Source organism: Guillardia theta (genome assembly GCF_000315625.1).
Source record: "Guillardia theta CCMP2712 unplaced genomic scaffold GUITHscaffold_14, whole genome shotgun sequence".
NCBI lineage: Eukaryota > Cryptophyceae > Pyrenomonadales > Geminigeraceae > Guillardia > Guillardia theta.
Genome location: NW_005434660.1, coordinates 261,712 through 273,684, shown reverse-complemented (window position 1 = coordinate 273,684; position 11,973 = coordinate 261,712). Strand labels below are relative to the sequence as shown.

The following is an 11,973-nucleotide window of genomic DNA, read 5'->3' as shown; positions in this document are numbered from 1 at the left end:
GCATCTCTACCAATATCTCGATCTTGGAGTTGTAGAGATAGCTGTAAAGCCTTCAATCGAGAACCCAAGCTGCCCAGTCGTACGGACCTTCCTTTGACGGTAATGTCGCACGGCTGCAGCAAAAAATGATGGATCAGGATCTCATCCTAGGTTCAAAACTTCAGAGAAGCTCCGCAGGGTTGCTATGGCAGCAGAACCTCTGACGGAGCGACGTAGAAGATATCTCCTTCATCGTCCTCGTGCACGGACGGCACGGACGGCTTGTCCCCTCCCTTCCACAGCTCGAACAGCGAAGAGAGCTCCTGCACCACTGGCGTCACCAGGTGATGATGAACATCGCAGGCCGACGAAAACACTAAACGCTCACTGGAAGGCTCAGATGGGAACATTGAGTTGGAGAAACGTCTCGATCCCAGTAGAGCGAGGCCCCTTTCACCTGTACACCAGAAGCTCAGACCTCTTCCTCCCATGGTCAGCACTCTCTTCACCTCGAGGAGTTGCTGAGATGACCCGCTTGCCTTCGTCAAGATCTCATCGCACATGAAGCCGAAGGCAATCGGCGGTCCTCCGGACACAGAGGAATCAGCCTGCAAACCTTGACGATCAGCATGCGTTAAGGGGGAGTACGGGACAGCACCTCTATCCGCACGTGAATGTCATAGATGCGAAGCTCAAAACAACTGAGCAACCGACTCATCAGCCGTGACGTGAAGGATCGAAACGCGCCAGAAGACTGTATCAGAGTCAGATGCAAAACAAAGCAATAACAAAATTCGCAGAATGAACCACCTTGCTCCTTTTTGCTATCTCTGCCGCAGCGATGGAGGCTTGCTTCGATATCTCAGAGTATGTCTCAGCATTGACTGGCAACAAAGACTTCTCCTCGATTTTCAGGATGATGTGAATCTGTTTCAGCTCAGCAACGACTACTTTGGTTCCGAGATATTTCCATGGAATGGAGACTCGCAAGCTTCCAACTGCACATCAGACGCGGGAGCATCAGACAACAGCCTCACACGTTCAGCTCTCACCATAGCCTGCTTCAATCGAGATGGGCAACCCGAGCCCGTCAAGGCTATCACTCCTCAGCTCAAGGTCGTCGAGAACAACCTGTACGGGCAGGTATAACAGACAGAAGGAGTGCATAAGAGATGTTTCCTACCTCTCCTTGCCACACACCAACACGAAGCTGCTCATGCGGAATGTTCTTGACGAATTGTGAGGCCCGGTTACTGAGGAGATTCGCGACGAAGGATTCGAACATTTCTAGGTACAGTCGTTGACCCCCACTTAAGGGCTGGAAGCGCTCTCAAACGATTCTTCACTTCTTGATGCTCCCAACATGTCGCCTCTGCTCTCTGACATGTTGCGAGTGAACGCATGTCGCACGAGGGCACATCGCTCCCGTGCAGCTGTGCCGGCTGGAAGCTGCCCGTGCATGACGACCGGTGGAACGGTGTAACTAGCTATTCCAGTTTTCATAAGGGAATACAGCCCGCCTCATCTGGATAATAAGTTGAGTCTATTGGCAGCAAGTCAACTCAGCAGTGACCTGCCGCGGCCTCGGCGGCGCAGCCTCGATGGAGTCTCTCAGGCGGGCCTCAGCGCCGGCGTACACATGATTCAAGTTCTAATCGCTTGAATCTCGCGGATGGCGATATCCCCTGAGCCTCAGATGCATCTTCAAGGAGCGATCCTCAGATAATGAGAGCAAGTAACAGGGTACGGGATATTTGGGACAGGAAGTCTTGGTCGAAGGAGGAGGAGCTAGTCGAAGGATGCCCCTTTCTTGGTTTTTGTCTCCTGCCTTTCATCAAGGAAATTTTTCCTCCTTCACATCGATTGATACATTAAAATTATGAAGAGAAGTGGTACGACATCATCATCGGAACATTAAAGTCGACATCTTTATGCTATCGAGAGATCTGGAGCGAAGCCACTGCTATTTCATAATGCGTTGACGAGAAAGACTTGGAATAGTCCCAGATTGAAATAAGTATGACCTTGATCTTCTCTGGAACCAATGAAATGAAATGTAGACTAGAATGCATTGTCTGTCAGACATATCGTTTACGCACTGTGTGTTTATTTCAACGTGCAAGCTTGCTCTAGGGTGAGAAAACCTCCTCGAACGTTCCTCCATCCTGCTGTCTATTCCTGGTCAAGCAACCAAAAACACGCAGTTAGTCCAGATGAGCAAATCCGTGGGTCCTGCCCTCTTCCGCATCATAAGATGAATGCGCAACAAATGTGCAAACATCGAGCGTGTTGCCTCACCAAACTCTCCCTCTTCTTCAGGTCACTTTGTAACATGCCACTCATTGTACAAAGTTGCATTTTTGAAATGTTCTGATGCCGAGAGTACCCGAAATCCTCTCGAAAGCAAGCGATGCCGAGATGTTCCATCAGCCGGAGTGCTAGCAGTTCAACCCCAACCGATGGATCGTCTTGCATTTCTAGTCGTGCTCACACTTCTCCCTTGGGTCGACACACCAATCGCTCACGTCCTCCGGAGCCTCCTCAAGCTCTGCCCAGTGCGGAGTAGCCCTCTGTCCAGCCACTTCCTCCTCCTCCTCTCCCCACCCACTTGTTGTCATCGTTTTCTCAGAGTCGTAACAATGTGAGCTTACTAGATGACTCGGGTTATCGGAAGTTGCGTTTGTATCTGCTGCTAAGCTCTTGTTTTTGCTCTCTTTCCTGTAGTCAGCTGCTGCATGTTGCGTCGTTTCAATGAGCCGGGTATACCTTGACCAGGACTTCCTGTCCCAAATGTCCCGTACCGTCTTGGAGCTCACGCCGAAGCACTTGGCGACCACCTTGCTCTCGATGTACTTGCTCTCATTATCTGAGGATCGCTCCTTGAAGATGCGGATGGCGATGTCCGCTGTGAGCTTTCTGATGCGAGATGCATGGTGGCTTCTATCAACCTGCGAGTTAAGGATGTGCATGACATTGCCACCATTTCTTGGACTTTCGTCTGTAGTTGTCTTCAACGACGAAGTGTTTGGCTCACGTGCAAAACCAGGTTGGCAGTGCTCGTCAAAGGTATATATTTGTATTGGGAATGCTGGAAGAGGGCTTGGGGCGTATGAAAACCAACTCGAAGGCATGGGAGCAGGAGAAGATGTTGTGACCGACAGATGATCGGAATTCCTCAACCGCGATTCAAGCATGCCAACAATGTTAGGTGCTTGAATCATCTCCTGATTGACATTTTTCCAACATATAAACAATCTTAAAAAAAGAAACAATCTTTTAAAAACTGGGCACTTTTAAAACCAGGGCAGCCCGGCCGGGCCCCTCGCGCCGGACACCCGTTATCCCAGCACTGAGTGATTTGGACTTTTCCCTAGTGGCGAACTTGGGACGGGAAACCAAGGAGTGGACGATGCACAACGCTGGATCAACTTGGCTTGGCTGACTGACGTGCATCAGAATGAATCGGCAAGCATGTTTCCCCTGAATCGAGCACATCTCGTCTCTCTTGTGCTCGTCCTCGGCCTGCCCTTGCTTGTCTTCACTTCTCTTCCTGACGACTGTCACGCGGATTTGCCCAGGGAGGTGCTATGGAACGCCTCCTACGATTACGGAAAGCATGGCCTCTTTGATGAATCTCGTCTCTGCTTTGAGCTTTTTGCCTCCATCTACCCTGAGAGCATCAAGGCTTGGTGCCTCCTCTCTGAAATCCATGGGAGGATCGGAAACTTTGATGGCGCTCTTATTCACGCTCGGATTGCGGCACGGATAGGAGGGGAGACAGCAGATGGAGCTGAAGGAACTTTCCTGTTGGCTAATGCACACATGTCCGTTCATAACTACGGTCTAGCCAAGCAAAGTTACTACAGGGCAATCCGATTGGATCCGAAGCATGTCAACTCCATGGTGAACCTCGGTGTTGTACTTGGCAACAACAACGACTTTGCTGAAGCGATCCCGTTGTATCAGCATGCATTGAAGATCAAGCCAGACATCATGGCAGCAAGACATAACTTGGGATCTGCATTGCACACGCTGAAGCATCATGCCCATGCCCTTGCAATCCTTGAACCGCTGGTCAAGGATGAGCCAGACTGTTTTGAATGTCTGCTGAGTCTCGGGCATGCGCTTTCAGAAGTGAAGAATCTTGAGAGATCGAAAGACATGTACAAGAAGGCCATGGACATCAGGCCCTGGGACGCGGACGCTCTCCTTAACTACTACCACACCAAGCAGCAGGTAGCTGCATTGTCTTGATGAGCGTGTTTAAACGGTTAAGAAACTCGTTCAAGGTGATTGATTGGGACGAGAGAGATTTCTTGTTCGAAAAGCTCAAGAATGTGACGGAACAGCAGCTGTCGCAACGTCACTTGACTACAGTGGGGCCGTACTACTCCCTCCTCTCTCCCTTCGACTCTGAGCAGATGCTTGGAATCGCTGAGTCTCATGCTATTCGAGCACTAGAGAAGGTACAGGGAGGGGGAGGATGTGCAGATCGTCTTTCACCTCCCCTGCCTCTCCATCGCCTTGTTCTCACAAGCTATTCTAACAGGTTCGGTACAAGATCCCGTTCCTCCCCTCGTCGTTTGGCCTGGAGCTCGAGCCTCCGCTCCATCGGCTCCGTATCGGATACATGATGGCAGACTTTCGGCACCATGTGACTGCTCATCTGCTGCAGGTAGGGTGTAGGATCAATGTTGTGCTGGTTGACCTCCTGCCCAGACTGTCTTCCAACGACATGATGAGGAGCGCTTCGAAATCTTCTGCTACGCCCTGAACAAGGTCTGCCATTTGGACCCTCGGGTTCCCTTGCCGTTCTGATTGCCCAGCTGCAAGGACGACCGATCTGCTTTCCGGAGGAAAATCAGGGAGAGTGTTGGAGACGATCACTTCAGGGAGCTCGACCGGTTCACAGATGACGCAGTCGCGATTCAAGTCAATGGCGATCTGGTTGATCTTCTCATCGACACAGACTACTACAAGTCCCGACTTTCCATCCTCGCACTCAGACCTGCGCCGATCCAGGTCTCATTCGGCGAAATCGGACATTGAATGATTGCTGTTGATGTTCTGAACTTCCTTGCAGGTCAATTTCCTTGCTCACCCTGGAACTTCAGGGGCAGAGTTTGTAGATCACATCATAGCTGACCGGATAGTCGCTCCTCCGGACAACGCTCTCTTTTTCTCGGAGAGCATCTTTTACATGTCACATCACTACCAGGTCACCTTGCTTCTGTGTTGGACGGAAAGAATGACTCTGATACTATGACGGTGAAAGGTGAACGATCACAGAGCAAGTTATCCGATACGTCCAGAGAAGACAATCTCCGAGGTCAGCTCATTGTCTTGCTAGCTACATGTCATGTCAAAGGGCATATTTTCCCCGACTTTCTCCACAGATCAGAAGAAAGGAGCGTCTCCCAGAGCATGCGTTTGTCTTCTGCAATTTCAACGGGCTCTACAAGATCGAGCCGCAGGTCTTTGAGATCTGGGTCAGGATCATGCATCGAGTCCCCGACTCTGTCTTGTGGCTGGTCAACGAGAACAACGAGAGCAACGCCAACATCCTTCGGCAGGCTGAGGTCTGGGTGAGCTGTCTGCCATGGCGCCGCCTCTGAAGTCACCAACCAGGTCCGAGGGATCAGCAGCAGTCGGATCATCTTGGCTGAGAGAGAAGATTTTGCTGAGCACATCTTCCGAGTCCGAGCTGCTGACATGTTCCTGGTGACTTGTTGACTTTTCTTACACTCGTCGTGTTAGCCCTCGTCTTCGTTCTCAGCCCTCGTCCTCATCCTCGTCCTTCGCCCTCGTCCTTAGTCCTCCTCCTCTTCCTTCTCCTCCTCGTCCTCCTCCTTGTCCTCCCTTCCTAATCTTCCTTGTCATTTCCTTCTTCTTCCTCTCTCCAACCCTTCCAATCTCTTATCTCATCCTCGTCTCGTTGGTTCCCTTACCATTGTCAAGGATTGTTTGACTTACAACGCGCACACAACGGCCGTCGATTCACTCTGGGGAGGTCTACCTGTGATGACGCTGCCGGGGTAACAGCCAAGTTTCAAAGATCAGGGATGGCGGGAAGGGCAGGAGCGTGTGGGACGTTGGGAGAGAAAGAAAGGAGGAGGAAGAGGCATGAATCATGTGGGCAGGTGGAACATGAACATGCGGCTGGCTACTGGCGCTCTATCCTCATTCGGTCCTGCATCGGAGACCTGTGTGAGAACGGTACGGAGGAAAAGCAGAGCAGCTGGTGCTGACGTGGCGGGTGTGGAAGGAGTCAGAGTACGAGGAGATCGCAGTGGCCCTTGCCCAGAGGAAGATGAGGATAAGGATGAGAAATCGGCTGTACGCGGAGTGGAGACTTGCTCATGGTTGGGTGGTAGGCACAAGATCAGTTCCTGACGTGGCGCAGGGGGAAAGGAGGAGGTGACGCTGAGCAACATGGAGGATATTAACGGCAACACCCTGCCGAACAGAACGGGGTTGGAGGGAAGACCCCTCTTTGATACTAACAGGCTAGTACCCCTCCTCACCTCTTCGCGTGCGCATCGCCCTTTTCGCTCCTCCTCTCTCGCTGATCTCCCACCCTCTCTGGGGTCTTCCAAGTTTTTGCCCTCCTTCCTTCAGGCTGACGTGACGTCGCAGCTGGGTCAAAGACTTCGAGGGAGGTCTTCGCATGATGGCTGATATGTCTGCAAGTATCCTCCTCACTCCTCAACTTCCTCGTCCTCCCCGCTGCTCTTTCCTTCCTGCTCACTACTCTCTTCCCCTGCAGGCGGGATCGGACGTGGAGATTCCGAGGCACAATTCTATGCCGGGAGCGGAGCAGGTTGGGGGAGGGAGGGAGGGGAGGGAGGGATGGGGGAGGAAGAAGGTGGAGCAGGTGATGGTTCTGGCTGTCAGGTGGGAAGGGCAGGCGTCCTCATCTTGTTCGAGCTCATCAGGTGCTTCGGCCTCATCAGCTGGGGTTAGCTAACGCTTGTTCAGTCGGACTGGGGCCCTCGATCGCGGCTCTTCTGAAAGGGGGGACGACAGGCCGCAACCTTCACACTCTTGACATTGACAACATACCTACGTAAACACATGAATTTTCGAGCTGCCAACGAGCTGATCAAAACCGCCGTCACACGCTCTTGACGTGCAGGCTGAATCGGATGAGGACGCGGGGGCTGGCGTGACGTTGGGAGAGATGAAAATCGTTGACGCACGAGGGCCAAAGGAGGAAAAGAGCCTCTCCGGGGACAAGACCCAGCACAGCTTCGCCTCCCTGCCATGCTCATGAGCTCCACACCCTCCTCACAAGGCACGCGGCGAACATGGCTGAGAGGACGAGGGTCCTCTAGCTGGACTCCATCTCCCTCCTGCAGCTGCCTCGCTCGCCTGACCTGCCAGCAAGGCATCACCGCTGCTCCGTCGACCCTCCTCTCCTCACCTCCTCGGGCAGGGAGGAAGGACAGGTCTCGTTGGCTCCTGTGGAGAGGTAGATGATCCCCTGCAAGTGCTTCTCCATGCCCGCAGAGCCCCGTCGACGCCTCCTCAGCATGCTCGTGTCTCCCTGCTCATGATGCTCGACCCACATGTCCGTCACGATGATCCTGCACGTCGCACGTCGCGGAGGCTGCTTGCTGTACGTGGTGATGAAAGGATGATGTTCTAGTGGGAGACAAGGTGAGGACAACGAGGTTGTTTCCACAAGTCGAAACATCTCACCCATTGCAGTCAGCATGTTTTGAGCGTGTTGCACGATCTTCTCTTGCAGAGCCTGCACCAGGGGAAAGCAGCGACTCTCCTCATCTCCACACTGAGCAATCAGGTCGAGCTGGTTCCTGCTTGACGTTCGGGTGACAAACACATCGTCGCTGGAGGTGAGAACGTACCTCCCCGGCTCACTCTCAAACACAGATCCATCCCCTTTCCTCTCCATCATCCTCCTCCCGACTTCCTCCATGAACTTGGCATCCTTCATCTTGTAGATCGGCGTGGGCCATCGCACAAGAACATCTCGGACCAGCATGCTCCTTGCTGTTCGCACTTCATACTTCCCTCTGCTCGTCTCCACACCTCCCTGCACTCCTCCCCACAGGTGCCACTTGCCTGTCCTGCCGGAGGAGTCGGAGGAGAGGGTTCCAAGGAATTGGTCCAAGTCCTCGTCATCACCTCCCCCTCCCCCCTGCCCACTCAAGAAGTCCACCAGCTCTCTCTCCTCCCTGAAGTGCCGGTTGAAGGCGAACATGAGCAACCTCGGCGACTTAATCTTGCTATGGGGCAGGATCGTGACGGGGACGCCGACTGAAGTGATCCACACGTCGCCCTTCCTCAGGCAAGTTCTGAGCTCTGTCCCGAACTGGAACATGTCCGGCAGTTCCAACATCCTCCTCCCCCGAGGATCTTCGAAGATCAAAAGTTTTTCCTCCTCCTGCGTGCAGTTCCCTGCGTCTTCGAGCACCACGATCCCTTGGAAGTGCGACCTCGACTGCTGCACCCTAGAGCTGCTGCAGGAATGCAGGAAGTCCCTTCCGTTTCCTCGCACCACAGACGCCCAGGTGGAGTCCAGCACGAGATGAGCTGCTGCTCGTTTCGTCTTCTTGCTGCTCAGCAGCGGGTGGAGCCAGACGCTCGAGATGCTTCGCTCGATGTGAAAGTGCAGGGCAGTGCTAAGCACCTCCTGGAGGGTCTCGTTGGGCAGCACGACGTTTTCAGCATGCAAACCTCCGACGGAGCACAGAGCCGGTCGAGAGTCAGCATGCGCTTCCCTCGTCACAAGCAAGCTGAGCTCGTCGACAGCCAGCGACAGCTGCTCGTGGAAGGACGTAGCGTCCTCGTGCGCATAGTCGAGCGTTGAGCTTCCGAGTTGGCTATGGTAGATCCAACTTGGCCACATGAGCTGAAGTCTCTTGGAGTGCTCGATCCTCTCTGAATTTAGCGTGAACATGTCTGTGCGAAGAGATGAAGACAAGAAGTACCATCTTCAGACACAGCCCTCCCGTCCGCGTTGTCCACTCCCCTGATCCAAAAACTTGACGCAAACAGGTCAGCAGCACTCTCAAGAGAGTTCTCTTGCTCACCACAGGCAAAGGAGGAGGAGCGACATCAAGTGCTTGCCTGACCTTCTCGTCCCCGCCATGTGGCCGACAGAGCCGCCGAACTTCAGGGCCCCCATGGATGCCCTGAAGCGACTCTACGCCGTGGTTCCTTCATTTCTCTTTATTGACTGAAAATTCATTTCTGATAAGCGCCCCATTGAGGCGGGCTAGGGGAGCCTTTTTAACGGACGTAACGCTCTGTCGGGTTTGTAACAATGAAGCGGGGGTTTGACGAGGAGGAGCAGGAGGCGATCGCTACTTCAGCGATGGAGAGGAAGAGCAAGGGAAGGAGTGGTCTTGGCTTCTCCTCCTCCTCCTCCAACCACTCCTCCTCCTCCTCTGCCCCGCCCGGGGCAAGGAAGGGGGGATACAACGACAACATTCAATTGAGCGCTGCCGCCCATTATAACAACAGGGAGGACACGCACCGTAGGCTGGATAGCGACTCGGACACCCTACAGCAGAAGAACTTCAACAACTGGGTGAAGGCCATGCTGATCGCTTCTGCTGTTCGCCCCATGTACAGCATCCTTGACCTTGCTTGTGGGAAAGGAGGGGACCTCCCAAAGTGGGCAAAACAGGAGATAGGGCACTATGTAGGGGTTGACATTGCATACAAGAGCATCACAGATGCTATTCAGAGGTACAATGGCCAGCAGAACAGAGCAGGATGCAACTTCCCTGCTATCTGGTGCGCTGGGAATTTCTGCAAGTCCAATTTCTTCCAAGAGCTGGAGAAAGTGGAGAAGGGTGTGAGGTTTGATGCCGTGAGCTGTCAGGTACTCTCCCGCCCTTCTCCACTCTCAGTTTCATGTCTCTGCTCCTCCCTCCTCGCTCCTCTGCTATGCTCTCCTTCCTTGTCTTCTGGTTTCTCGCATGCTGCCAGATGGTAAGAGGAATCTCCCCATCCATCGAGTCGTCTCCCATCGATCGATTGCGAGATGACTTGATGGCTCAGTTTGCTATCCATTACTCATGGACGTCAGAACAAGATGCAAGGACGGCATTGAAGAATGCTGCGAGGTGCGAACTTGACAGCCACTGGGGCATGATTCTCTGACGGCGAATGAAGGAGGTTAAAACCCGGGGGTCTGTTTGTTGGAACAACGACTGACGCAAACGTATTGGTCAAGAAATTGCAAGACGCCCCAGGTCTTAATTTTGGGAACAGGTACAGACAGAGTTCACATGATGAGATTTCATTTGATGTGAAACTTGATTGTTAGCTTGTACTCTGTCGAGTTCCTGCCGAAGAAAGGAGTTGCTGCAGCAGATTTTGATAAAACATTCAGCGATCATTCGCCGTTTGGTATCAGATATCGTTTCTACCTGAAAGATGCTGTCGATGATTGTGAAGAGGTATCCCTTGAAACATGCCGCCGCGATCAAGTTTGAGGTTGTCCCATTTGCAGTGTCTTGTACATTTCCCTACCTTCCGAAAGATCGCTATGGAAGTCGGTCTTGAGCTCGTGGAGCATATCAACCTGCACGATTTCTTTGAGCGAGCGACAACGAAATCATCCAAGAAAGCAGTGAGACATCAGCTGCTGTCTGCTCGCCTCGGATTGACTTCAACAGCAAAACATAGACCTCCTCAAGCGAATGAAAGTCCTCGACAGGCGAAATACAATCTCCGAGGACCAATGGGAGGTGCGAGACTTTCATGAGCTCCATCTCGCTCTCCTTACTCTCTCGCAGGTCATTTACCTGTACAAGACTTTCGTCTTCAGAAAAATGCCCTCGGTCTGCCCCCGCCTCCTCCTCTTGCTCCTCCTCTTCCTCCCCTCATTCATTCTTCTTCTCAGTCGCAAACGGAAGGAAGCGAACACTGGAGGCCCCGGCACAAAGGCCATCGCCCGGTCACGGAGAAGGTTTGGCATTTTTTCCCCAGCTGATCCCCGCCTGAGATTGTTGGAAGGAAATTGTCATCTTGACACCGGACTGTCATCCTCAGTCTCAGGGTATCTCGTGAGACTGGCAGGTGTAAACCCTTGAGCTGCTGGGCATGCTGGCCAGATGTAAGACAAGAAAAGATGGAAGAAAAGGGTAGAGACCGTTGAGCTGGAGCTCGAAGATGACGATGTTCTGATGGAAATTCGAGAACTTAGCGAGAAAGCGACGAGCTCGAGTAGAATTTTGAAGTTTCACTGTTGTGATTTTCCAATTCCTCGCAACTCTGGACGAAAAAGTGAGATGAAAGGCCGGAAACAAAGAGACGAAAAACAGGAAGGTGTTCCTGAGGGATCAAAGGATGATTGAACAGACCTCGCCGTGCTGTCATTTTTCTTCTTGTTCCCGTATGCTCGAATTAAATCCCTATCAAAATGTTACGATCTGTTACACCCAGTCTTGGAATACTCACCCACTCTGAATGTTTTGAGAGAAAAGTGAAAATTCAACACCAGTAAGCTTGCGATCGGAAGTGATGGTCAAGGAACAAACGTAGCTTGCCTCCACCAACATAATCTGCTTCAAGGTCACAAGAAGCCTTCCTCCCGAAAGATGAAGATGATATACTTCAACGATTACAGGTTGCTGGGCTGATTGCAACTCGAAACTAGAGAACTCACACCCATCGAACATGACGAGGACAGAGCTCTGCAGGAGCAGTGATCATTATCTATGTCTGAAAGCATGCCATATTCATCACATTCCCCTCACTCCCCGCGGTGGCTGATAAAACTCTGAGCCTCCTGCAGAAACCATTGAGATTGGTCGAGGGAAAAGTGCAGTTTGTTCAGGTACCGGCTGAAAGCATTTTTACCAGCAAGCGCATCATCAACGAAGTCTTGAAGCAAGTGTGTCTTCTGCCCCATGAGTCAAAGTGACAAACTAGTCCCCCCAATGCGAACCTTGTCGAACTTCCTTGCGAAGAGGGAGGTTGATGAAAGGGCGCTCCGAACATCTTCAAAGGACCTCA

General features: G+C 52.4%; 4 protein-coding genes across 4 annotated transcripts; 2 read left to right on the top strand and 2 right to left on the bottom strand.

Annotated features, from left to right (window-relative positions):
* Positions 1–2,456: 2,456 nt before the first annotated feature.
* GUITHDRAFT_103695 (hypothetical protein) lies at positions 2,457–2,948 on the bottom strand (the record flags this gene model as incomplete). Its single annotated transcript, XM_005837384.1, has 1 exon — positions 2,457–2,948. The coding sequence occupies one exon, from the start codon at positions 2,946–2,948 to the stop codon at positions 2,457–2,459; it is 492 nt and encodes a 163-aa protein (XP_005837441.1).
* A 502-nt stretch (positions 2,949–3,450) lies between these two features.
* Positions 3,451–7,252, top strand: GUITHDRAFT_103694 (hypothetical protein; the record flags this gene model as incomplete). The annotated part of the gene is made up of 15 exons (XM_005837383.1): positions 3,451–4,215; positions 4,269–4,445; positions 4,529–4,654; positions 4,699–4,758; positions 4,813–5,001; positions 5,063–5,197; positions 5,255–5,308; positions 5,376–5,558; positions 5,608–5,700; positions 5,938–6,014; positions 6,120–6,195; positions 6,245–6,341; positions 6,383–6,452; positions 6,616–6,799; positions 7,115–7,252. The coding sequence occupies 15 exons, from the start codon at positions 3,451–3,453 to the stop codon at positions 7,250–7,252; spliced, it is 2,424 nt and encodes an 807-aa protein (XP_005837440.1).
* Positions 7,253–7,369: 117 nt separating this feature from the next.
* Positions 7,370–9,130, bottom strand: GUITHDRAFT_103693 (hypothetical protein; the record flags this gene model as incomplete). The annotated part of the gene is made up of 4 exons (XM_005837382.1): positions 7,370–7,623; positions 7,681–8,883; positions 8,934–8,986; positions 9,036–9,130. The coding sequence occupies 4 exons, from the start codon at positions 9,128–9,130 to the stop codon at positions 7,370–7,372; spliced, it is 1,605 nt and encodes a 534-aa protein (XP_005837439.1).
* A 312-nt stretch (positions 9,131–9,442) lies between these two features.
* Positions 9,443–10,549, top strand: GUITHDRAFT_46422 (hypothetical protein; the record flags this gene model as incomplete). The annotated part of the gene is made up of 5 exons (XM_005837381.1): positions 9,443–9,832; positions 10,012–10,076; positions 10,126–10,274; positions 10,327–10,412; positions 10,466–10,549. Coding segments are annotated over 5 exons (774 nt in total), but the record flags the coding sequence as incomplete, so codon positions are not given.
* Positions 10,550–11,973: the final 1,424 nt, after the last annotated feature.